We start from the raw sequence: 27500 nt of genomic DNA, 5'->3' as shown, positions 1-27500 counted from the left end.
AAGATTAAAAAAAAAAAAAAAAAAAACAAACAAAAGAAGAAAAAAACAAAAAATAAATAAATAAATAAATAAATAAATTGCATACAATTAAACAATTTCACTTGATGATCATTCGTACTTTCATAGAAAGAAGAAAAGTTGTCTGGTAAAAAAAAAAAAAAAGGAAGAAAAAGAAAGAAAGAGAAGAAGTATGCAAGTATATATGGATGCATGAAAAGGAAAAAAAAGGAAGAAAAAGAAAAGACAAGAAAAAAAAAAAAAGAAAAGAAAGAAAGAAAGGGAGAGAAAAAAAGGTTCCGTTCGAGTAACAAGTATATCTCGTAGGTGTCTTCTTGGCAAACCCTTAGGGGGTTCTTCGGCCCTATCCCTTTTGTCGACACATCAGGGACACCTTATTACGTTAGCATACACATTAACCTGTGTGTATCGAGATTGTCATGAGATGGCATATACATTTATATATATATATATAGTATGTACATACACACACACACACACACATATATACGTACGTACATGTATGCATATATACTACAATGAAAAAGAAGAAGAAACATAAAATTTTCACAACAATGGATCTTCGAAATAGTCAACGAAAGCTATAAGTAAATAATATTGGTGTTGGTGTTAGTATTGGGGAGATTTGGCCGGAATACAAAACATAGTCTTTAATGTGTTTTCTCTCTTTCATTCTAACGCACGCGCACACACACACATACGTGTATGCGTATACACGCACCCACATTCTTCATCAGATCACAGGTAGAACACCTGAAGACTCGCCCTTTGCACCTTCCATTTCTTCTTTTCTCCCTCTTCCCCCCCTCCCCTTTTTTTTCTTTTCATTCTTTCTTTCTTTTTTCCCCTCTCTTTTTCTTTTCTCTTGCTTTTCTTCTTTACTTTATATACCTCTCGTTATATCCACCGAGACAGACAGGTGATATATGTGACACGTACGTACGTTGAACTCATTAAATTGTTGAAATCATCCCCGAGAGGAAAAAATAAAGGGAGAAAGAAAGAAAACGTTTGGAGAGAAAAGAAAACAATTTTTTTGTCTTTCTTTTTTTGTTTTTTTTTTTTTTTTTTTTTTTTTTTTTTTTTTTTTTTTTTTTTTTTTTTTTTTTTTTTTTTTTTTTTAGATACTTGTCCATCCCTTTTTTATCTCTATTCGAATCTAAATCGTTTCTTTTTTTTTTCCTCTCTCTTTATCTCCTTTACCTTTTTTTTTTTTTGTTACAGAAACAAACTGGATGATAGAATGAAAAGTTCGTACACCATAATGATGACGAAAATTGATTTCCTACCCTAAGACGTTGAAGATCGTAAGTACAGGATGGAATAAAAAAAAAAAAAAAAAAAAAAGAAAATAGAAATGAAAGATTTCCTACAAGATGATTTAGAAAAAAAAAAAAAAAGAAAGGTTCGTACAAATTTTGTTAATTTTATTATTAATTTTACGATAAACAAATCCAATTCGTAAAGTTTGAACTTGGTATATATATATATATATATAAAAAAAAAAAAGATCACAATAGATTATTTTTTTTTTTTACACTTTTCTAGGGACATTTCGTGGAATCGTTTTGGAAACTTTCTAGTACCATTTTATCGTACCAACTTTTCCCTTGTACGTTGAAATTGAAATTGAAAAGAAAAAAAAAAAAAATAATAATAAATGGGAGGGGGATTAAAAAACCCTAGAGAGAATGTTGAAAACGATATAGTCAAAAAAAAAAAAAAAAAAGAAAAAAGAAAGAAAAGAATTTAATCAAATGAAATTTGATTTTTTTTTCCTTTTCCTGAATGAACATGAAAATGTTGAATGGGTACGTGATAAAAAGGAATGTTCGTTAGTAAACTGGCATATGTTTGGTAAGATCGTCAATCCTCCTCCTCCTCCTCCTCCTCCTCCTCCTCCTCCTCCTCTGGCTAAATCTGTTCTTTCTCTTTTAGCATTGGCCCACCATATGGCGTTCGCAAAACCGAAGTCTTTCTCAGTGGTTATATTACTGAAGTTCCCTTATTTCTTTTTTACTTTACAGTGAGGTAGATAGATAGAAAGAAAGAGAGAGAGAGAGAGAGAGAGAGAGAAAATTCTGAGCAGGATTTCATCTGTCAACATCTGTTTCCTTGGTTGAGCATGAGATTCCATTACTTGAAAACTTTCCTGAAGTAGTAAACGAAGAAGAAGAAGACTATGACGATCGTATTCTCTACCTGTCCGTATACTTTGGTCCCCATAAGAGATATCCCACCACAAAGATCTAGATTTCTCTTTGTTCCCTAAATCTCTTACATGAAGATATAAAATGGGAGAAAGATTTTATATATATATATATATATATAAAACATGTCTAAGTCCTCCTACATGTTTTTTCATCGAAACGACGGATTTTCACCATAGGATTCTTATATAGAAAAGGAAGAGCACACCAGAAGATCAGGTCTCTTGCTTTATTTTTCTTTCACTATATAAATTCTCTTCTATTCATTCTTTTCTTTTCTTCCTTCCTTCCTTTTTTTCTTTCTTTCTTTCTTTCTTTCTTTTTTTCCTTTGCACTTTATCTCTCTGTAAATCCTATGAGATTTCTACATACATAGAATCTTACGTCCTAGTTTTCTTTTTTATCCTAACAAAAGATTTTTATTTATCCATTTTCTTACTTTCTTTTTTTCTGTTTTCGATTTTTTATTTTTGTTTTTCTTTTATTATTGACCTGAATTAGACGATCTTTATTATCAAAATTGACGATACGAGTTCAATTGGTTTTTGTATTCTTTATTTTTATTAAATAAATATATCTGTTAATATATAATATTATTAATATAACAAATTAAAAAATAATCAACGTTAATTTTCTATGAAAATAATTAAAAGAATTTTTAATGAACAAATTAAAAACAATCATCTCTATCTATTATTATTATTATATAATAAATCAATTTGATTTATCAAAGAACAAAGACAATCAAATGTTTCAATGATTTTCTTTTTTATTATATTGTTATAGTTAAGACGAACCGATTGAAGGAGCATTAGTAAGGGAGAAAGAAAATTAAACGACATTTAAGCCCTGTAACAAAGTTTAACGAGTGGGAGTGAATGAGGAGGAGGAGGAGGAAGAGGAGGAGAAGAACGAGGAGAAGAACGAGGGAGGGAGTGGGTGGAGATAGAGTGGGCTGGGGCAGAGGGTGGGTGGAGGAGGAGTTCGATGCGGAAACACTTGCGAGGAAAGAGAACAGATGGTGTACGACCTTCGTAAGGTCCCTGTATAGTGCCGGTTGTGCACAGTATACATATATATAATATATATATATGTGTGTGTATGATGTATATATATATATATATATATATATATATATATATATATATATATAATACTCTATATCGCGTGTTCTCGCGGACCTGATTTAATCGTGGGAAAAAGAGGTTCGAGTCGTCGTACCGGTACTCTTGTATACTCTGTTGCTGTTGCTGTTGCTGTGTTGTTGTTACTGCCACCTCGAGCATATCTAACGTAGAGAGCGTAACAGGTGTGTCTTAGGATAGAGAAAGAGAAAGAGAAAGAGAGAAGGGCACGGAAGGGATAGGGATAGGATAGAGAAGGAAAAACGAACGGGTTGAATAAGTGCATATGCATGTATGCATTCACGTATGTGTCGTTGTCGTCTCGCTTCGTCGAGTTTGCGATTGCTAAAGGGAATAACAACGACACTGTTTTTTTTTCTCTTCTCTCTCTCTCTCTCTCTCTCTCTCTCTCTCAATCTTTTTTCTTTTCTTTTTCTTCCTTTTATCTCGTTTTTTATTTTTATTTTATTTCTTTCTTTTTTTTTTTTTTTTAGTATGATGATTATTCACCAGACACAACGTCGTCGTCTTGCCACACTTGATTAACAATAAGAGAAATCTTGAAAGTAAGGAGAGAAGGAGGAAAGAGAGAGAAAAAAAATGCAACGTGGAGGAGGGACAAAAGAAGTGGAAAAAAAAAAGAAGAAGAAGAAGAAAGAAAAAGAACAAAAAGGAAGAAGAAGGAAATAAAGAAGAAGAAGAAGAAGAAGAAGAAGAAGAAGAAGAAACAAATTGGTAACCGACTGTGGAATTCCTGCTGATGGTTTTTGCCATTGGAATGTTTAGTATCTCTTGATGAGTATGTTAGAAAAAAAGGAAGAAAAAGAAAGAAGAAGAAGAAGAAGAAGAAGGAAAAGAAGTAAGGAAAGGATTAAATGCAGAAAAAAAAAGAATAAGAAGAAGATGGAGAGGAAGGGGAAAGACTATTTTTTTCTTTTCTAGTTTTCTTGTTCTTTCTTTCTTTCTTTTTGGTTGAACTGTTGCGAGCCATTGGGTGGGGGTTAGGAAAGGAGGTGGTAATAATAATATCTCGTCTTGCATGAAAGCGTGTGAACGGTACACGTGCAGAAAGTCCAAAGGGATCTCTTTTCTCCAGGCACCGAAAGTATTCAAGGAATGCGATAGTAAGTTCGTTTTACTCCTTGGAAACTGGGGCCCTTCGATGAGTCATTTTCGAAGAGAGATGAGTGAGTGAACGAGTGAGAGAGTGAGAGAATGAGAGGGAGAGAGAAAGAAAGAGTGAGTTCCTTCAGGTATGTATTTCACATCGCCCACCCATGGGTATACATGACTCATATAAGAGAGAGAGAAAGAGAGAGAGAGAGAGAGAGAACGAGGGAGAATGAGAGCGTGATTCATTCGACGAACTATTTCATGCGTTTCTTTTATCTCTCGAACGTTCGCCTACCGCCACACATCTCATTCCATTACAAAACTTTCTCGCAAGCTGTGCTCCTTTTCTCTTTTTCTATCTCCTTCTCTCTCAAACTCTTTTTCTTCTTGTCTAACCCTAAACGTTCATCATTTTATTATTCGTAAACAACGAGAAAGAAATATTTCTCACGATCCAATCGTGTCCATTTTTTTTCTTCCTTTTTTTTTTTTTTTTTTTTTTTTTTTTTTTTTTTTAATACGTAATGTATCTATATGGGTTGGAGTGGGGGGGGTGGGGTGGGGGGGAAACGTAGGGGGTTAGTATTATTATGTAGATAAAATTAAAGTACCCTTGACAATTTTATATTCTTATAGTTATACTTTCATTTGATTATTTTACTTTTGTTTCCATTATATATACTTATGTATATATTTATAAATGTATCAGTATGTGAAAGCTATTACTTTTTTAATAATACTATTTCAATTCTTTTTATCTGTGTATAGATCATACATGTATAGAGTCAATCGTAAAAAAAAAGAAAAGTATATTTCACTAATTATCCTCATCGTTTTAATGGCTGACGATATATTATTAAATTATCTGTGAATGCATGAAAGAAAAGAGAGAGACAGAAAGAAAAAAAAAAAAAGAAATAAGACAAAACGTTCCGAACGTTCTAATTAGCTGAAAATAATAAATATATATATATATATATATATATATATATATATATATATATATATATATATATATATATATATATATATATGATCTGATGAGATTAAATACCGCGTGGAATGAAACGAAGTAGAAGTAGAAGCAAAGAAAAAGAAAGAAAGAAAGACAAGAAACAATAATGGTGTCAGACTGAGTTGACGAAAGATTTGAACTCCAGAAAAGTTTCGAAACGACAACGACAACGACAACGACAACGACGACGATTATAATGATGATGATCATTATCATCATTATCATCATCATCATCATCATTATGTTATGATGCTTGATGTTGTTGATGCTGCTGATGCTGCTGATGTTTTTAGAAGAGTGTAGAGGAAGAAAGAAGTATATATATCCCTTGGCGTAAGACGAGAAGCCAAAGAGATGAAAAGGAACGGACATCAATAGTAGTAGAAGTAGTAGAAGTAGTAGTATAGTAGTATTAGTAGTAGTAGTAGTAAAAGAACTGGCGGAGAGTGAAGAAGGGAAGGCGGAAGAGACAAAGAGGAGTGCGAGGCAAGAATAAGAAAACAGGTCGGAGAGCCACGCGACCGGCCTGCGCCTGCGCGTCCTTCTTCCTCCTCCTCCTCCTCCTCTCCCTCTTCTCCCTTTCCCACTCTCTCTCTCTCTCTCTCTCTCTCTCACTCTCTCATGCTCTCTCTGTCTTGCTTCCTCGCACGAAGCAGCGGCATTTCGTTTCCCGCCAAAATGTTACCACGAGACACGCTCTTCCCGCCACGAGACTTCTCTCTCTCTCTTAACAACAATTTTATCATTTTATTTTTTATTAAATTAGAAATATATATATATATATATATATATAGTTATTTTTTCTCTTTTTTCCTTTCTTTTGCTTCATCTTTTTCTTAAATTTGATCAATCAATAATTTCCAAATTAATAATTGAAGTTAATCGTTATAATTGAAAATCAATTGTCCTACACCGGAGTGATTTTTTTTTCTTTTATTCTTTTTCTTTTTTTTCTAAGGGGAATAAATAGATGGCTAAAATATGATTGGCTGTTAAGATCTTAAAGTGATGGAACGTTCTAGACACGTCTGGCTGTGGCTGTGTTTATACCTGGCGTAGTAAAAAAAAAAAAAAAAAGAAAAAAAAGAAAAAAAAAAGAAAAAAAATCCCTTTTCCTTTTTCTGTCTTTCTTTCTGTTCTTTTTTTTTCCTTTTTTCTTTCTCTTTCTTTTGCTCTTGGCTCGCATGAGAACCAGCGGCGTTTCATTTCCCGCCAAAAAATTATATTTCGTTCCCATTAAGAGAAGCTTACGTCCTTATAAATTTCGTCATTCTTTTTACCATTATTTATTTATTTATTTATTGCTTTTTTCTCTTTCTTTTTTATTTTTTTTTTTTTTTTTTTTTTTTTTTTTTTTTTTTTTTGTTAATTAATATGCCAACGAAATCAACAATTGGAATGATTGCGTTACATTGAAGTAAGATATGTTCCAGGGAATGATAAGTAGAAATTAATGATATGATTGGCTGTTAAGGCATCTCAAAGCGATGATGGAACGGATGGCTCGCTAAATAAATGTCTAGTTTTATTTCCTTTTCTTCTTTTTCTTTTTTTTTTCTTTTCTTTCATTCTTTCATTCTTTCTTTCTTTTCTCACTCTCTCTTTCTCTCTCTCTCTCTCTTTTTTTTTCCTTCCGAGACATTCTCTTTTGCGTCATACTCAGAATATGTATGATTGCTGATGGCCGAGTCTCGTTTTATCGTTGATATCATTCGTTGATATTAAAAAAGAAAGAGAGACAGAGAGAGTGAGAGATACAGAGAAAGAAAGAGAGTGAGAGAGAGAGAGAGAGAGGATAAATATTTATTGGAAGAGAGAAGATATTCTTTTTCTTCTTTCTTCTTTCTTTTTTCTTTTTTTCTTTCTTCTTAATCATGAAATGAAACGAGTAGCTAGAAGTTGAATAGGGAGAATTGCCAGTAGAATTGTTTAAACGTTTGACTTAAGAAAATTTTGGAAAATCCATACTTATATATATATATATATATATATATATATATATATATATATAGTAGAAAGGAAAAGGAGATGTTTGTCCCAAGATAAAATTTGGACACGCTTGTCCTCCATTAGCCTGCGTCAGCTAGTCGCGTCCACCGTTTTAGTTCAAAATCTTTCATTCTAAGCACTGTGAACCTTTTTTTATTTTTTTTTCTGTTTTTCTTTTTTTTTCCTTCAAGAGAACAAGATTAAAGTATCTGTGTAATGTTCCGTATCGATCAAGATGGATAATCCATTAGCAGGTCGATAAAAAGGGTAAAGAATGATAGGATGAAAAATTTTGAAAAAAGAAAAAAAAGAAAATACGACGGAATTGCGTAGAGATCGACTTTGGCGGGAGTCATAAAATGTTACGAAGGTAAAAAAAAAAAAGAGAGAGAGATAGAGAAGAAAAATGTCCTCGATAGCATTACAAAAATTGTCGTGTTTTCAATCGTATTAATTTTCTTTTTTTTTCTTTTTTTTGTCTTAGATCATCGAAATCTTTCGGATATGATCGATCGTTGTAAAAAGAAATTAAGGCGAGCAGGTCCAATAATAACAGGTAAAGATATCCATTTCCCGCCAAATTTGATTTCACCCGGAAGTCCATCCACGTTTTCATGGATAGACTTCCTATCACACAAACACACACACACACACATATATATAATCTAAATACGTGTTTTAGATAAGCAACCTATCCACGTTTTCATATATATATATATATATATATATATATATATATATATATATATATATATATGTACACATACATACACATATATGTATATAAAATTCAAATACATGATTTAGATAATCGAGGAGAGAGAGAAAAAGGAAGAAGAAGATGAGGAAGGAAAAAATTAGAAAAAGAAAAAGAAAAAACACATACCGTGAATATTGGTCTGCTTGGAATATGGGCTGGATCGTTTCTTCGTATTTTGTTCGTGGAATTTCCATCGGCAATCATTTTCTTTATTTTCAGAACATGGATCTACGCCCCATCGCCTAGTGAAACTCTTTCTTTCGTTATCAAGAGCCTCTTGAAGCATATCGGCGGTTTCTCGTGAATTCGGTGATCCAAATAAGCAACGTGAAACACGAGATGTGGTTGCGGCTGCTGCTGCGGCGGCGGCGGCAGCGGCGTTCATCGTCTTATTACTTTGTGGTAACACAGTGAAGTGCACCTCACGACAAATCGATGTAGCCAGCATCTCGTCCCCTTCTTTTATTTTCACTTGTCCGAGCGCGAGCTCTCGTCGTCGATGAAACGACGAGAGTGAGATAGACGCTGATGTTGACGACGATCTCAGCGATGACAATGACGACGACGACGACGACGACGACGACGACGACGACGAAGACGAAGATGACGACGACGATGACGATGACGAAATTATTCGTCGATGTTTATGAGATCCCCGATTATGAGCCCGAGGACTCACCTTATCCGAATGATTTTTTCTTATTTGATCCACGATTTCGGTATATACGACTTACTCTTTGACTACAACCAAAATGGCAGCTTGCAACTTTTCCCGCGCACTTTTGCTTCTCTCTCTTTCTCTTTCTTTCTGTCTCTGTCTCTGTCTCCCTCTCTCTTTCTCACACACACTCTATATATATATATATATATCTTTTTTCTTTCCTTCTTCAATATACACTATCTTCTTTATCTTTTCGATTTAATAAAAAAATTTCTTTTTATATATCAGATCTTCTACTTTCTCTTTTACTTTCTCATCCGTCGGCACTATATATTCATTTATACCTTTTATTATCTCCTTAAATTCATTCGAATAATCAAGATCTACTTACGATCTATAAACACCTTTTTTTTCCCCACCTTCGTATATATATATCACGATCTTCTTCTCTCTTTCTTTTTTTTTTTTTTTTTTATTTTATCACATCGAATGATTGTTCTTTTAATTTAATCGAAGAATCCTCTCTCTCTCTCTCTCTCTCTCTCTCTTTCTCTCTGTTTTTTCTTCGAAGATATCGTTATCTTCTTCCTCGTCTCGTTCCTCCTTTTCTTCTATCAAAAATCACTATGTTCCTTATTTTCTTTCTTTCAAAATTTTGTGATCCTCCCACTCTTTCTCCCTTTCTCTCTCTCTCTCTTTCTTTCTCTCCTTTCAAAGAAGAAAAAGAAGAAGTGAAGAAGTTTAGAAAATAATCATATATATATATATATATACATATATTTTTTTAGAGAATAATTCGCGGATAGATAGAAAGTATAAATGAATATTACTCGCGAGGTCTGTACCGTACGACGGTCGGACTCGTTCTGCCTTCTCGTTCGTAAAAGAAACTCAGAGACGTTCTGGGCTAAACTCTTCTTTGGTTAGATGGTTGAGTGAGAGGGGGCGCGGTGTATGTCTTCTTCGGCGGTAGTGGTACACTGTATACGTAAGTATACGTTGGAGGAGTAGGTAGGAGTAGGTAGGACTATAGGAGGAGGAGGAGGAGGAGGAGGAAGAAGAGGTGATGGTGATACGGTGGTAGTGGTAATAGTGGTGGTGCGATGATGACGATGACGATGACGATGATGATGATGGTGTTAGTATTATAGTAGTGATGGTGGTATAGCGAACGACGATGACGATGGCGACGATGATGTTGGTAATGACGTGATACTGGTGTTGGTAATCGTGATCATCGTACGTGTCTCTTTCTACGGTTTGTTTGTGATAGTTAGAGATGGTGGCGGGATTTCAGGTTCGTCGTTAGGTAGCAGTGAAAAGGACTGAGGAGGAGAGAAGAACCCACGAGGGCCGCCACGGCGCCCTTCTCTCTCTACCGCTTCCATATCGGTGAATTCAAATCTGATTGGTGCGCGGGATTGGTTGCGCGGTAAAAATGGCGCGCGATTTTCTATCCTTTTCTTACTTATTACTAACGGCTATAAAGCTATCTCTCTCTCTCTCTCTCTCTCTCTCTCCCTCTCTTCTTTACACACTTTGTTGGACTCTGTAGGCCACGTTTTTTCATTCTCCCTCTCTCTTTCTCTTATTTAGACGTTCTGTAGATATGTTTATGTGTGGGTGTGTATGTCTCTCTGTGTGTGTGTATGTGTCTCTCTCTCTCTCACACACACACACATACACACATAAGAAAACTTTTTTTTCTTGTATCTCCGTCTTTCTCATACAGTGGCTCCAACGGATTATGCTAAGCGATTTCGTTCGAGGGTATACAAGGGAAGAGGCTCGCGCCATAAAGCCTACCTTTTATTTCTTTTTCTAAGTAGCACGACGTATAGAGCGATCACGAAGAGCAACGTAGCCCGCGTGTTAAACGTTTTGCCAATGTTCAGGGATGCTCGGTGATAATCATTTCTTCTTTTTCTTACTTTTACTTCTTCTTCTTGTACTTTTATCTGGTTTTTTTTTTTTTCTTTTTCTTTGATATTAAAAAATACTCTTCGGATTTATTTATTTTTTATCCTTTTTTTTTTTTTCTTTTTTTTCTTTTCTTGTGATGATCGTTATCCATGGGACATGATGTTCATTAACATTTGATTGATATTAAATTAAATTTACATATTAGCTTTAGAAAATTGAATCGATCGAATTGTGGAGAACGACGACGACGACGACGACGACGACGACGACGACGACGACGACGACGACGACGACGACGATGATGATGATGATGATGATGATGATGATGATGATGATCATGATTATTTCTTAAGACGTTTGTTTGATCTTGTTATCTCTCTTACAAAATCTCAATCAAGTTTTTATAATACTTAGTCATACGATTAAAAGGCTCCATCTAATTTGTTCGTTTAAAATTTAATTGTGTATTAAAATGTGAATAATAATAATAATTCATTGATACGTATAAAATCAGACGGATTGATTATTTTTTATTACGTTTTAGATCTAATCGCGAAGTCATTGATGATGCAATTGTGATGATTCATTCGGACGCATTAGCTTAAGTTTATTATCTCCTCTTTGAGACCTTAGTCAATATAATGTCCATTGTATTTTAAACGTTATTATTAGGATCTATTTGATCATATCCGTTGTATATTTTTTTTTTCTTTCTTTCTTTCTTTCTTTTTTTTTTTTTTTTTTTTTTAATCATTATAAAAATTCCAAATGATCTTTCTTCTCGCAGTTTCTATCAATTCGATTTGGTCTTGAATATCTTCACCTTCTTTTTTCTTTTTTTTTTCACATGTAAATCTAAATCATTTATAAATAATCATAAACAAAAAATATATATATATATATATATATATATATAAAAGAAAAATTCTGGATCCTGTCGATAGTAATTGAAAATTCTAACGATAATACATATCATTGTAATCGGTCGTGCTTGATGATTATTGAAATTACAAAACACATAGATCAAAATTATTAATAATCATTAAGGAAAAAAGAAAAAAAAAAAAAGATCTAAAATCATTCAAACCATCAAGAAATCGTATACGAAAATACCATCAACAAAGAGAAAGGAGACAGTGTGAGAGAGAGAGAGAGAGAGAGAGAGAGAGAGAGAGAGAGAGAGAGAGAGAGAGAAGGAAATTCTGCATCTCGTTAAATCGCAAATGAAAATTCAAACGATATTATTTATCACTTGTAATTGGCCAGAAGAATCGTTCGATGATTTATTTTCACATTATAGTTATTATCGTCGATTTAGATCGTATCGATAGGAAAAAAAAAAAAGAAAAAAAAAAAGAAAAAAAAAAACATTCGTTTAGAAAATAAAACGTCAAAGGTTATATCGCCATATGATAATTTTCAAGTCAATCATTTTATTCGTACAAACTATAAAAGCAATTTTCTCTTGGCAGGTGGAAAGGGATTCACAATGTGCGTATATGCCTGGGCTTGCTTTTGCTTGCTTGCGTGCGTGCGTGCGTGCGTGCATGAGAGAGAGAGAGACAGAGTGATTGAGAGAAAGAAAGAGAGAGAAGACACTAGGAACGAGTTTCAAGCAGAAAATTGCCCTTCTCTGAGTCTTTCAAGCATCGATCTTCCTAGCTCGGCAAAATGTGATGGCAGAAAGAAAGAGATAGAAAGAAAGAAACAGAGAAAAGGATAGAAATGTATATATATATATATATATATATATATATATATATATATATATATATATATAGAGAGAGAGAGAGAGAGAGAGAGAGGGAGGGAGTCAAGATAGATAGATAGAGAAAGAGAAAAGTAAAAGTAAGAGTAAGAGAGAGAGAGAGAGAGAGAGAGAAAGAGAGATAGCAACTACCACACCGAATCATCGCTTCGCGTTTTCCGCTCGATCGTATCTTGCCAAGGGCTGCTCGATTAAATCGCGGTAGCAGGTGCCCAGAACGCATCAAAAGAAAGACAGAGAGATAGAGAGAGAGAGAGAGAGAGTGAGAGAGAGAGAGAGAAACTGGGATGTAGCCTGACATTAAGCGGCCACGAAAAACGGGGACCAATTATGGTGCTACGACGAGTGTCTTTTAGCTCTCTACGCTTACCGTATGTGTGTTGCCAGGCACTGATTTACTTTTATTGCCGTCCTTCGTGTAACTTTCTGTCTCTCTCTCTCTCTCTCTCTCTCTCTCTCTCTCTCTCTCTCTCTCTCTCTCTCTCTCTCTCTTCTCTTGTACATAATCTTGTGAGCATCGAGATTATTCCAAGAGAGACCTTCGAAGCTCTCGGGTCTTAACAGTCTATCTGTGAGCTCGATCTTTCAAAAAAAAAAAAAAATGAAGAAAAAAAATAAAGACAAGAAGAAAAAGAAGAAAAAAATAGATAGAGAAAGAGAGAGAGAGAGAGAGAGGAAGACGAGGAAGAGAAGATCTAGGCTCCTCTTCGATTTGATTTCTTGTATCACGAAATCGGAAAGGTAAATAGATAGAAAGAGAGAGAGAGAGAGAGATAGAGATAGAAAGGGAGAAATAACGAAGAGTTACTTCGTTTTTCTCAAAGGGATGAAAAGCCATTGAACGTGAAAGCCATTGGTATGGTGGGGATGTTTTGATCAAGGTCACGTTTTTTTCGTCCACAAAAATTCGACCAATTAGTAATTTTCGTATTGATTATCGTCAAGTGTGATAAAAAAAAAAAAAAAAAAGAAAAAGAAAAAAAAAGAGGAACAAACAAACGAAAGTGATAAAAAAGGAAGGAAAAGAAAAACATTGGCAAGGAAAAGGAAAAAAACAAAGAAGAACGAAGAAGAATACATCGAATAAGTCGCATTCTCGTGTATGCGTAAAAATCTTATCGAAAGGATAATGGAGAACGAGGAAGGGATAGTTTGCAAAAAAAAAAAAAAAAAGAAAAAAAAGGAAGGGGGTTGAGATAGATACGAAAGGATATCCGTTGGTATCATGGTTATACGTACCAATAGTATATGGGGGTAGAAGGGTTTAACCGTTAGAAAAGAAAACCGTCGTATATACTCTCTGATATATGCGGGTATATAGAAACTCATAAGAGAGAAAGAAAGATGGAGAATGTTAAAAAGGGTTGATTGAGAGGGTTGAAGGAGACTGGTGGGGTTTTTGCAAGAGAAGACAAAGTTGCGTGAGTTTATTGAGAAAAGTGGTCGCGTGTGTGAGCACGCGTGCGGCGACACTCTCTTCGCACACAGAGACAGGTGAATACCGTGACCGTCGTAGTCACTACACCCTAACGTGATCCTTATCTTTTATACGTTCTCTCTCTCTCTCTCTTTCTCTCTCTCTCTCTCTCTTTCTCTCTTTCTCTTCGTATACTTTTTTTTTTACTGTGATTGCCTTCCTAGATTTACTTTTCTAATTGTAAGAATCCTTAAATGCAACAACAATTTTCTCTGTGAATTGTAACAATCGATGATTTTAAAATTGTCATCCAATGAAATTTATTTAAAAATATTGTCATTGATATTATTATTAATAATGTTATAATAATATTATTATTAATATTTTTGTTATTTTTATTATTAATAGTAATAGTAATTAAAGGGATCAAACTATAAATTTATAAATTTGTTATGTACCCTTATATATACATATACATAAATAAATAAATAAATATATATATATATATATATATATATATATATATATATATATAGAGAGAGAGAGAGAGAGAGGGAAAAGGTAGAGATATCCACTTATCTCTTAATCATTCACTTGAATGTTAAGAAGTCCTCATAATCTGACAAGTCCAATATAAAAGATAGATCACATTAATAATCATATCAATCATTCAATATGTCTACAAGTATGATAAATTATCAATATGTTATAAATCGTTTAGTCTTTATTAAATTTGGATACGATATCATTGTTAATTTTGTCGATACATTTTATTATTTTTATGTATTTTATATATATTTCAAATGTCAAATAATTAAAAACTAATCTCCTCAATTTATATTTTATTTCAGCTTAATTGAGAGAGAGAGAAAGAGAGAGAGAGAGACAAAGAGAGAGAGACAAAGAGAGAAAAAGAAAGAGAGAGAAAGAGAGATAATCGTTAATAAAAATTATCTTGTCATATATATAAAAAAAAAATATATATATATATATATATATATATATATATATATATCGATATCATCCATGGGGGATTTCGTTGGAACATATTTCTCCCCAACTGTGTGTGTTCTATCTATCTATCTTTCTCTCTCTCTCTCTTTCTCTCTCGTTTCCGGTCTCGAGGCAAACGAGTGAACCAGAGACCGGAACACAACACATCGTGTTCCCTTCCAGGGAACACTTTGCTGACGTCACGATATATATCAGCCGAAAAAAGTAAAGAAAAAAAAAAAAAGAAAAAGAGAGATAGAGAGTGAGAGAGAGAGAGAGAGAGAGAGAGAGAGAGAGAGAGGATAGAGGGAGAAAATGATTCGCAGGGGTTCCCACTTCTCTTCACCAGGATGTAGTTAATACCCGACGACTTTTGAAGATTATTAACCGTGCCTCGGTGATCATTTTCCATGCTTCGGTACGACATAATTGAAAAAGGAAATCTATATGGATTATTATTATTATTATTAATTATTATTATATATTATTATTATTATTATTATTATTATTATTATTATTATTATTATTATTATTATTATTATTAATTATAAATCATGAATTTTTTTCTTTTCGTTGATTAAGCATAGAAACAAATTAATTTATATTTTCTGAAAGGATATTTTTATACGAACAGTCGATACCACGTCACGAGATCTTTTTTTTTTTTTTTTAATCTTCAAGGGAACAAACGCTAATCCATATATCAATTATTTTCTCAAATATTCTCTTTCTCTCTCTCTCTCTCTCTCTCTCTCTCTTTCTATTTCTCTTTTTCGTTGCAACGAAAATGTAAGATTTTGAACAGAATGCCAGCTGGATACGTATTGGATCCAAGGAATAGAGAAGAATATATAGTGGGGGTAAGATGAGTAGGTGGAGATAGAAAAAAAGGGAAAAAGAGGAAGGATGTGTATTGGTAAGAAAATTGCAAAACTTCACCCTTTTCGGCAAACCTATCACAGTATAGTGTACTATACATGGTTAACGTTCTTTAGTCGAAGCACCTGGCAACATGTGCTTCGACAACGATCATCGCTAAGAAGAAAGAAACGAAAAGGAGACGGCCCGTCGTTCTCGTCTATCCTCATATTCGTCTTTTTCTTTTTCTTTTTTTTTCTTTTCTTCTTTTTCTTTTTTTTTTCTGCCCTTTACTTTAAACGAAATCGTTATTTCATGCATAAAGATTCTCATTGAAACCATTTATACACACCCACACACACATATATATATATATATATATATATGTACTATAATATATAAGAAATAATATTATAATAAGAAAGAAAATTTTGTATGTTTTAGAAATAGAAGATAAAAAAAAAAAAAAAAAAAAAGAAGAAGATCATAGAGGGAGAAGACAAGGGGTATTAGTGTTTTTGAAAGCACCTGTATATACTCCTCAGGTATATCTTAAAACTCGGCAAAAGAAAACAAAGCTGGCCACAGCGGGAATAACCACGTGATACTTGAAGATATATAATAGGATAGAGGAAACATTGAGAGGAGAAATAGCTGAAAACAAATAGAATCTTTCTCTCTCTCTCTCTCTCTCTCTCTCTCTCTCTCTCTCTCTCTCTCTCTCTCTCTCTCTCTCTCTCTTTTTCTCTCATATGAACAAACTCACCTTTTACATGAGAAATCTGATATATATATTATACAGATATATTATATAGATATATATATGTATATGTATAATATATGTATACATAAAATGTATATGTATATATATATATATATATATATATCGACGTATGTATATACAGGCCTGTGTGGTCATCTGCTTCCGAGAGTACACGTGCTGTTTGTACATCATTTTTCCTTTTTCCTTCTTTTAAATCTTTTCTTTCCGTCATTTCGAAAGTTCACTTGAGTTGCTTTAACTTAATTTAATTTAATTAAAAAAAAAAAAAAAAATAAAAAAAAAATTCGCGTTATTTTGCTACATTTTTCTATGTGCTATTTTATTTATTTAAAAGTACTTCGATTTTTTTTTTTTTTTTTTTTTTTTTTTTTTATTTTATTTTATTTTATATTTCAAATAATCAGAAAGTATTTACAATCTATGATAGATATTTTGATTGGAACGAATTGCGTCTATTAATTCACATATTTTTCATTTTAATTCGTACGAATAAATAAAAATGTTTTAATCGTTGTTAGCAAGCTGTCTAGAAGAAAAAAAAAAAAAAAAAAAAGAAAAAAAGAAAAAAAGAAGTAAAAAGGAATAGAAAAAAATTAAACAGTAACGGCCTTTTTTTTTTTCTTTTTCTTTTTTCCATTTCTTCCTTTTTTCCAAAAGACACTTTTAGGATTTAGGAATATGTCAGAATACTAACTTCGATCAATCCTTGCTCTACCAAACTTTTCTATTCATGAATTTTCTATAATGGTATAGTGACAATCGATCGGTCCCATTGTTATTCGACGAAAAGAATATTTTTCATTATTGTAGGAAAAAATGTTGAGATTTGAAAATGTCTGCCAATCGTATTTCACATAGTGACAATCGAGATGAACGAAAGGGAATGGGTTATGTGCAGCAGCTGGCATATATATGTATATATATATATATATATATATATATATATATATATGTATATATGTATTTGATTACTGGAGATGCAGATGCGCTCTTGAAATCTTTCAAAAATGTTCCAAACAACTTTTGACGTGAATAACACGTGCCAGTTACATGCGTGAACGTTGTCCTTCTGTTTCTCTTTTAAAAATTTACTTTTCTTTAGTATCATCATCATCATCATTATTATTATTATTATTACTATTATTATTATTATTATTATTATTATTAATATTTGTAAAGTAATAATAATAATGATATAAATAATAATAATAATTAGTTGAAAATAATTAATGATTATTAAAATTTACATTTGCATTAACATTGATAATATTAATATATTATTATAATATATTATTATATGTGTTATTATAGATATAACAAAATTATTAATATTAACATAAAGATTATTATTTAAATAATTTCTTTTTTTTTTTTAATCGCTCGCTAATTGATTTCGATGTTAGAATTTTTTAAGTATTAAAATTAAAAAAGAAAAAAAATCATATATTTATATATATATATAATTATAGATTGAATTTTATTGAATATACGCAAGGGCGTATATTTTTTTTCTCTCTCTTTCTCTTCCTCTTTTTTTTCTTTTTTTTTTTAAATAACACCAACAAGTTTCAAGGTCCTATATTTACACATACACATACACAGACACAGACACAGATACACACAGATTTATGTCTATATGTATATCCAGGGAACAATATGTTAGAGGAAGGCGTGACAGGGTGATCTTTTCGAATTCTCTCATTCTCTCGCATTCTCGATCCAGCTGCCCTTTACCTAAAACCTCCTTTCGTTTCATTCCTCTGAAAAACTCCTCCGCAACGATAGTTCCTTCAGATAGGAGCCGAATACCCGAAGGATCTTCCGAATAAGCATCCCTGTGAGGGTGGTACTGGTTGGTGGTGGTGCTGCTCGTGGAACAGCTGGTCTCTCTTAGCTCTTAGCAAAAAAAGACAACAAAAAAAAAAAAAAGAAAGAGCAGAAAGAAGAGAATATATATATATATATATTCTCTTTTTATCTCTCTCTCTCTCTCTCTCTCTCTCTCTCTCTCTCTCTCTCTCTGTTTCTTTATCTACTTTCTAAATTTCTTAACTCTCGGAAAGAATTTTTTAACGGTCCTATATATAGAGATTTTTCACAAATCTTTTCTTTCTTCCTTTTTTTTTTTTCTTTTTTTTTTGATTATCCAAATAAATAAAAAAATAGCACAATTTCTTCTTTATAATCACTATGATAAAAAAAAAAAAAAAATATACATATATATATATATATATAATCACATCGAATTTTTTTTTATATCACATGAGAATTATTTTTAACCTTGTCTGTTATTTATTTACTTATTTATTTATTTTTATTTATTTCGTTTTTTTGTTTCTTTCTTTCTTTCTTTCTTTCTTTCTTTTTACATACACATTTGCGAATGCAAATCGCACTTCAAATCAGATCAAAGAGAAATATATACAATATTTTAATTTGTTGCTGTTAGAAGATTCATCTTATTTGCATTCGTTGAGATCTAAGGAAAAAAAGAAAAGAAAAGAAAGAAAAAAAAAAAAAAAAAAAGAAAAAGAAAGAAAAAGATAAGAATTATAAAATAATTATAACGATTCAATCTCTAATATAAATCAATTGTAAGTAATTTGCAAATTAATAATTAATAACAATTTATTATTTACAGTAAAGATGATATTGTTTTTAACATTATCATCGTTATCATCATCATCATCATCATCATCACCACCATCATCGTCGTCGTCATTGTCGTAGTCGTCGTCGTCGTCGTCGTCGTCGTCGTTGTCGTCGTCGGGTTAGCTGGTTTGTAAACCGAAGGTCACCCTGTAAACATCGGTGGGTGGATATGAAAAAAAGAAAGCAAGAGAGAAAGAGAAACAGAGAGAGACAAAGAGAGAGAGAGAGAGAGAGAGAGAGAGAGAGAGAGAGAGAGAGAGAATGAGTGTAGAAAAAAGAAGATCATGGCAACGGAAGGCAGGATCGCCAGATGCCAAGGGAGGTAATTAAATCGCCACAAACAGGAGCGCAGAACCTTTCATGGTGCTTGACGGATGGCAGGCCTCAGGACTTTTAGAACTACTACTACTACTACTACTACTACTACTGTACTACCACCAGTATTACTATTATACCCTGAAACCAACAACAGCAATAGTAATGCTTATACGATGGATTCTTGCTAGTCGAAAAGACTTGTATATTTTAAACAGTAACCATAAATGGTAAAGCAAACATTTTTTATAATTTGAGAGGAGTTAACATAAAGAGGTCGTAGGATTCAAATAATTTTTTTTTTCTTTTTTTTTTTCTTCTTTTTCTTTTTTTTTTTTTTTTTTTAATTCGATCATCTCCTCTTCCGAGCTTGTATCTTTAAGACTTTGATAAGAGAAAAAAAAATAACAGAAGCTAGATCAAAGTCAAGGATGAAGAAAATGTTAATTGGAAACGTGATTTTATTCATTTATTTAATTTTTTTTTTTTTTTTGTTTGTTTTTGTTTTCTTTTCGAACGATAAACAAAGTTGTTGATATTTCTTCATAAATGATATTAAGTACGGTGAGAAAGATATTTTAGTTGATATAAATTATAAGGGAATAATATTTTCTCTCTCTCTCTCTCTCTCTTCTTTTTTTTTTTTTTTTATATGTAATTCATCAGAGGGAAAGTATATAAAGATATATGTGTATTTATAATATCTCTCTACGTTCTGTATACATATTTAGGAAGTAAATCGAGTAAGAAGATGGAAAAAAAAAAAAGGGAAAAATGGAGGAGATGGTGTACGTATGTCTCGAAGTTCTCGTATTTCTCAGATCTGATAAAAAAAAAAAAAAGAGAGAGAGAGAGACAAAAAAAAACAGGAAAGAGGAAGTGTTTTCGAACGATCGATCAAAATGCGAGAGGAGTGAAAACGGTAGAAATTTGATCACGCGTGGAATCGTCCGGCTTCTTCTTTTTTTTTCTTTTTTTTTTTTTCTTTTTTGTTTGCTCTTTCCACTACAACACTTACCTACATAATAATATAGTTATATAATTATATATAATAACAACATAATTATTAACATATATATATATATATATGTATGTATATTTATAAAAATGAAAATGTCAAGAGAAAAAAAAAAATGGAGAGAAATAATATTACGTTCGAATAATATATTTAAAATAATTACTTTTCAGTTGATTATTCGTGCGAGATCGTGTTATTGTTTATTAAAAAAAAAAAAATAAATAAATAAATAAATAAATAAATAAATAAATAAATGAGAGAGAGAAAAAGTAATGGAAGAAAAATGTTCAAGGAATATTTGATCGAACGAAGAAAGATAGAAAAGAAATAAAAAAAGATAGAAGAAGAAGAAGAAGAAGAAAGAAGGAAAAGGGATTTTTAAAGGGCCAAATAATATTAACAAAGATCTATCCAAGAGTTATAATGTAATTTTACTGAGTTCCCGCCAATTTCTTCTTGGCGGCTGCTCGAGGCGGCCTAACGGCCGTTGGTCCGAGATACTACCTCGAAAGTGGCAGGTGCAAGCCGGGCCAAACTTCATTAAACACAATCCCATCTGCGCCCTCATACTTCCGAGAGAAGAAGAAGAAGAAGAAGAAGAAGAAGAAGAAGAACGTCTTGTATGCTGTGCTTGCTTTCTCCAGACGAAGAAAAAAAAAAGAAAACAAAAAAATAGAAGAAAGAAAAAGAAAAAACAAGATAGAGAAAAGATGATAACTATTATTAAAGAAATTTCTTATCTATGGTAAATTTCATACTTTCAAATTTGATTCTTTTTTTCTTTTTTTTTTTTTTAATTCATACATACATACATATGTATATATATATATATATATATATATATATATATATATCAATTGTTTAAATATATTGAAAGGTTTATCCAGTTAAATGTTATATATATATATTGTTTATGTATTATAATATTTTATATATTATCCTTATCATTAATATATTTCTTTTATTATAATTGTTAGATAATTTTATATCATTATTAGATATATATATATATATATATATATCGTACAATTTTGTATATAATATTTGATACATATATTTTATTTCTTAAAATTCGTCGAATAAAAATTTATTATGAACGTTATTAATGCATTGTGATAGAATAAAATAAAATAAAATAGAATAAAATAAAAAAAAAAAAAATAAGGAAAGAAATTCTTTCATATTAAGTTAACGCGAAAAGAAAAAAAAAAAAAAAAAGAAGAATAGAAAAGAAAAGAAAAGGAAAGAAATGACTTCCGAAATCCGAGAGGAATTTATAGAAAAGGGCAAAACCTTTGGAGAAGAAACAAATCGTTTCTTGGAAGATAGATACAGCCACGTGGCCGAATCTTCAGGGCGCACGCGTGCCCCCTTCTCTTTCTCTCCTTGACACACTGAGATTTATAAATTCTCGTAACCTTTAAGTTTAAGTAACTATTTTGAAATCGTACAATGAATAACCATTCTTAGAAATTAAAAATTTTTTATAATTAATAATTGATATTAATTTTATTTGAAAGTGATATTGAGGAGATACACGTTCATAAAAAAAAAAAAAAAGAAAAAAAAGAAAAAGAAAAAAGAAACAAGAGAGAAGAAAAAAAGGAAGAAGAAAATTAATTAAAAAATCATAATCAATTATTTGATTGATTGATTGATTGATCAATTAAAATCATATCTATCGATTAATGAAAATCAAATTATACGCTCGATAATATTAAATCGCAATATTATTACAAAAAACATATATACAATTCTACAATAATAATTTTATTTTACTGCAACTAACATTGGCTTAAGATGATCGTGATGTTTAATACAGGAAAAAAAAATACAAAAAAAGAAAGAAAAGAAGGAATGAAAAGGGAAAAAAAAAAGAAGATCTCAAAACAATCAAAAAAAAGATCACGAAATATAAGCACAATTTATGTAACACCTTAAGTGTCAAATTTGAAGTTCTATATAAAATATATAATAATATGTAATATAAATGTTCAATAATTCTCTAACGATCTTATAAATCATTCATATATATATATATAATAATTCGTAATATTAAACAATAAATTTTTTATTTCAGAAATAAAAGGAGTCCCTAATGGTAAAGTGGTCCCACAAAAACCATAACTATCAACACGTCCTCGCTCGAATACATATATATATATACACCTTACAAGGAAAATAAAGAAAAGGTCCACTTGTTGTGTGGTGGTAGTATGAAAGGCTATTCACCTTCTATTCAATACTTTATCCTCCCTATTTTATCGTAAGTAAAAATCCTGTACAATCATTTTCCGGAGTTTTGCTTCTATCCGTACAATAGAAAATAACTTTCAAAATAAATCATACGTAACGTAAGCTTACAATGCCCTTTAAATTTTAAAGGTACGTTTCTCTCTCTCTCTCACTTTCTCTCTCTCTCTCTCTCTCTCTCACTTTCTCTCTCTCACTTTCTCTCTCTTAGTTTCTCTCTCTCCCTCTTTTTCATAGAGAAAGAGATCTTCGCAGGTATTTTTCTTTTCTTTACTTTTTCTTTTCTTTTTCTTCTCTTTTGTTTTACTTTCCTTTGTCAATGAATATTAACGTATTGATTATTTTTTTTATAATCGCTACATTCCTTTTTTTCCCTTCATTGATTTTTCATATATTCGTTTAAACAATTAATTTACCATTAGTCGATAATCATTTAAAACGAATATCTACTTTATCATTTATGATTGATAAAAAATATCGACGAATTAACGAACGTAATATTTAATATGAATTAATATTAATTTTGCAAGGAATATTAAAGAAGTATCAATAATGATTTTTATATTAACAATGATCATTTAGAAACAGCAGGATAAATATTGCGATAGAACAAGTATCTTTTTCTCTCTCTCTCTCTCTCTCTCTTTTTTTTCTTTTCATTCTTTCTTCCCTTTCGTTTTCTCAAAAAAAACTAAACGAAAGTGATCCTTTTTTTTTTTCTTCCATCCTTTTTCTTTTTTCTCTTTTCTTTTCTTTTCTTTTCTTTTCTTTTCTTTTCTTTTCTTTTCTTTTCCTTTAAAAATTTCTTTTAAAAATAATCTCCTCTCCTTTCTCCCTGTGATATTACAAAAAAATGATCTTTTTTTATTTTTATATTTTTTTCTTCTTCTTTTCTTTTTATTTTCCCTTTTTAAAAAAAAATGTCCATAAAAGCGATCGTATTTCTTTATCGTCGCCATATCATATATCCAACGAAACAAATAGCTATTTTAGCAATGATAAGTACACTGATTATTCCAACAATATTTCCTATGTTCACAGTTTCATCAATATTTTGAATACAGTTCTCCTCTGAAATAAATAATCAATCATTTATTATTCGTTTAAAATAATCCTTCGATTTATTTCAAAAATATTATCCTTTGTTTTATTTAAAAATTTATTTTAAATACAATCCTTCTCGTTATATATATATATATATATATATATATATATATATATATATATATATATATATATATATATATATAAAAGATAGAAAGATATTTAATCAAAATTTTATTAAATATTTTTGAAATATTACATGTAATATTTAATATTTATTATTACAATTATATGATATATATTATTTTGCAATAAAAAATTATATCGTATAATATAATAATAATTATTATTTATAATAAATTATAATCTATAATAAACTTTGATCTATATATTTATCATAATAATTTTATAATATTATATGATATAATGATCATGAAAATATATTTAATTATATAATTATTATTATAGAATATATATAATAATATATATATATATATATATATATATATATATATATATATATATATATAGTATATTTACTTTCCTACATATGAGATAATTTTATTAATATATAATTAAATTTATTCATAATGTATAATAATTATTAATTCGTAATTACTTTTTAATAATTAACGGATCGAATGTGGTTGAAAATATTTCGAAGACAAACAAAAAAAAAAGAAGAAGAAGAAAAAGAAAAAGAAAAAGGAAGACCAAAAAAAAAAAAGAGAAAGAAGGAAATTTATTATATATAAAAATTTCATCCTTACCGTATCTCGATGAAATATTGTCATCCGTATTGAAAGCTATTAATTCAACGTCGGTCAACGTTATTTCAACCGATTCTGTTCTAACAACAATTGGAATATTGCATTTGTATTTACCATCAATAGCAGAAGCTTTAAATAACATTAAATTCGAGTCGGTTGTCTGCAATATGTCTGCTTCTAAAAAAGAAAAAAGAAAAAAGAAAAAAAGAAAATTTCTAAAGAAAAAAAGGAAAAATGAAGAAATTCAACAAATTACAAATAAACGTAAAGAAGAATGTAAACGAAAGAATTAGAGAAAGAAAAATACAAAAAGAAAAAAAAAAGAAGAAAAGAAAAAAAAGATTCGATTTCACTTGCCAGTTCTATTTAGAGATTTGTCTGAAGGAAGGATTTAAAAGGGTAGGGGCGGAGGTGGGGTGGGGGGAAGAAAAAAAGCAGATGAAGAAAAAAAAAAGTTAATAACAGAAAGACAAAATAATTATACGAATGTGGGAAAAATTGTATTACTGCGGCGGTATTATTATTAATAATAAATAAAAATGATTAATTGATATAAACGATTAAAAAGCGCGTTAATAATGTAATTATGACTGACCTAATGCATCCGGAAAATTAAATGGATCTAAACGTATCGATACGAGTATTTGAAAAACTGAAAATTTAGAATCTTCATCGTCTTTCTTCAAGCTAAAAGTAATATTGTTCATTTTTGCCATTGTCAAATTAAGATTTCCTTTAGATTCAAGGTCTTCGTACGGCCAAGTTAATTGCATAGCAGAATATGGCTCACTGCAATAACCATCGGTCGTTATATAAGAAGACGATGGGTTCAAGATTTTATTAGTAGCCTAAAGTAAAATAACATATATAGTAAGTAAATAAATAAATAAGTGTATATATATATATATATATATATATATATATATATATATAATATATTTATACATATGTACATATGTATGTGTGTGTGTCAAAGAAAGATAAACTATATAAATTCAATAATAAAAATTAAAATAATAATTATAAGCAAATACATTAATTTATTATATTATTATTAAATGAAAGAAAAGTTAAATATTATTATATTTCTTTTATAATTTTTCTCATTCCTCACACGATATTATAATAATCTTTTTATTATTAACTTTTATTAAACACATACACACACACATATATATTTATATTATCAAATGTAAAATACCTCCATCTCTGTGTTGTTGTACGTCACAGTTAATGAAATCGTCATCTTCGACAATATACATGTTCCTTTTTCTCCATGAACTTGATATGGATAATCCTCCAAACTTGCAATGGTTGATACTGATATTTCTGATGATGTGCTTTCATTATTTTTGTCAATAGTTGAGCTAGTGTTTTCGCCAGTACTTGAGGTAGTTTTTTCCACAATAGTTGTGGTAATATTTTCCACAGTAGGTGGGGTAGTATTTTTCACAATAGTTGTGGTAGTATTTTCCACAGTAGGTGGGGTAGTATTTTTCACAATAGTTGTGGTAGTATTTTCCACAGTAGTTGAGGTGGTGGTTTTAACGGTACTTGTGGTGTCAATTTTGACAGTACTATTATCAGTACTGTTCAAGTTGGAGGTTATGATGGTGAAGTGCTTTTCGATTGATTTATCAATTTCATTAATTTCAATAAATTTTTCGTTTTCTGACAAATTCTTATCATCATCATCATCATCATCGTCATCGTCGTCATTTAAAGAACGTCCTTGATTTCCGAAACTTTCCTTCTTCACAATATATCCCAAATCTTTATTATCGAATACATTATCTCTACTTACGTCTATCTCGGCTGTTAAGAAAAATTAAATTAAATAGAGAGAGAAAAGAAAAAAAAAAAAAAACAAAAAAAGAAGAATTCGCCGTATTTTTTAATAACACGATTGAAAATAATTCTTTATTATATTGCAATATCATAAAGAATTATTTACAAATTTTACATTATACGTTTAACGTTATCAATTATTAATTAACAAAATCTCATCAAATATTCTTACCTTTGATCATTGCGATTGCCATTAAGAGAATCGCGTACCAAACTTGAAATTTCATGTTATATCAATATTTTATATATATATGTATATATATATATATATATATATATATATATATATATTTTATGAAATATTGGAATTTAATCACTCTCTCTCTCTCTCTCTCTCTCTCTCTCTCTCTCTCCTTTTCTCTCCCTCTCCCTCTCTCTCTCTCTCTTCTTTCCTTTCCTTTTCTTATTTGTGTAGATACACTTTAGATATGTGTGTTCGTGTGTGTATATATGGTTACGTTGATTCCCGGTGTATATATATATATATATATATATCAAATACAATTAGAATTATTATTATTATTATACATAGGAAAACAAAGAACAAAGTTTAGTTTGATCAAGCCTTACACGTTGATGATTTAATAAAGACAATAGTGAGAATGATTTACTAATCTTTGCCGACCAACAATGTCTTCGTAGTTTATCTATTATATTTTTATCCGTACTAAAAGAGATAGGATATCTATCGTGTAACCTATATATAATTCCTTTGCTTTACCAACGAAACTAATCTCACATTGGTGATAGACAGAGAAATCCATTTATATATTTATCCGTATGAACATAAGTAATTATTCTAATTGTATTATTGAATTTATTTTGATTTAATACATATATTCGATTGATTAATCAAACAGAAATAAATAAATAAATGGAATGTAAAAGAAAGTTATACGTATGTGTGTGTGTGTGTGTATGCGTTCGTGCGTGCCTGCGCGTGTGTGTGTGTGTGTATATATATATA

The 27500-nt window shown here is 30.6% G+C and overlaps 2 protein-coding genes and 2 long non-coding RNA genes across 12 annotated transcripts in view; 2 read left to right on the top strand and 2 right to left on the bottom strand.

The window, feature by feature from the left end:
* Positions 1 to 8677, bottom strand: part of LOC124431421 — a 9547-nt gene extending 870 nt beyond the window's left edge. The window contains exon 1 of the mRNA XM_046979339.1: positions 8356 to 8677. Within this exon, the coding sequence (XP_046835295.1) occupies positions 8356 to 8677 (322 nt within the window). The remainder of the gene's footprint in view (positions 1 to 8355) is intronic.
* LOC124431422 overlaps positions 1 to 20873 on the top strand; it is a 69905-nt gene extending 49032 nt beyond the window's left edge. For 4 of the 9 annotated variants that reach the window (XR_006943992.1, XR_006943990.1, XR_006943993.1 and 1 more), the window contains 6 exons: positions 1243 to 1423; positions 1567 to 2447; positions 3015 to 3537; positions 3847 to 4211; positions 7954 to 8025; positions 8277 to 8414. This is a non-coding gene — a long non-coding RNA (uncharacterized LOC124431422). Of the gene's footprint in view, positions 1 to 1242; positions 1424 to 1566; positions 2448 to 3014; positions 3538 to 3846; positions 4212 to 7953; positions 8026 to 8276; positions 8415 to 19274; positions 19896 to 20788 lie in introns of those variants that run through there. The other 5 variants (XR_006943997.1, XR_006943996.1, XR_006943995.1 and 2 more) reach the window with 5 other exon arrangements.
* A 54-nt stretch (positions 20874 to 20927) lies between these two features.
* On the top strand, positions 20928 to 22845 carry LOC124431427. Its single transcript, XR_006944007.1, has 2 exons — positions 20928 to 21363; positions 22699 to 22845. It is a non-coding gene; the product is annotated as an uncharacterized LOC124431427 (long non-coding RNA).
* Positions 22846 to 23760: 915 nt separating this feature from the next.
* On the bottom strand, positions 23761 to 27375 carry LOC124431418. Its single transcript, XM_046979330.1, has 5 exons — positions 26706 to 27375; positions 25887 to 26500; positions 25281 to 25533; positions 24686 to 24862; positions 23761 to 23942 (listed from the first exon to the last, which is right to left on the bottom strand). Exons 1-5 carry the CDS (start codon positions 26758 to 26760, stop codon positions 23818 to 23820), a joined length of 1224 nt encoding a protein of 407 aa, XP_046835286.1. The 5' UTR covers positions 26761 to 27375; the 3' UTR covers positions 23761 to 23817.
* Positions 27376 to 27500: the final 125 nt, after the last annotated feature.

Source organism: Vespa crabro, chromosome 21 (genome assembly GCF_910589235.1).
Source record: "Vespa crabro chromosome 21, iyVesCrab1.2, whole genome shotgun sequence".
Lineage (NCBI taxonomy): Eukaryota > Metazoa > Arthropoda > Insecta > Hymenoptera > Vespidae > Vespa > Vespa crabro.
Note: the sequence above shows the minus strand (reverse complement) of the source record. Positions and strands in the feature narration are given on the sequence as shown.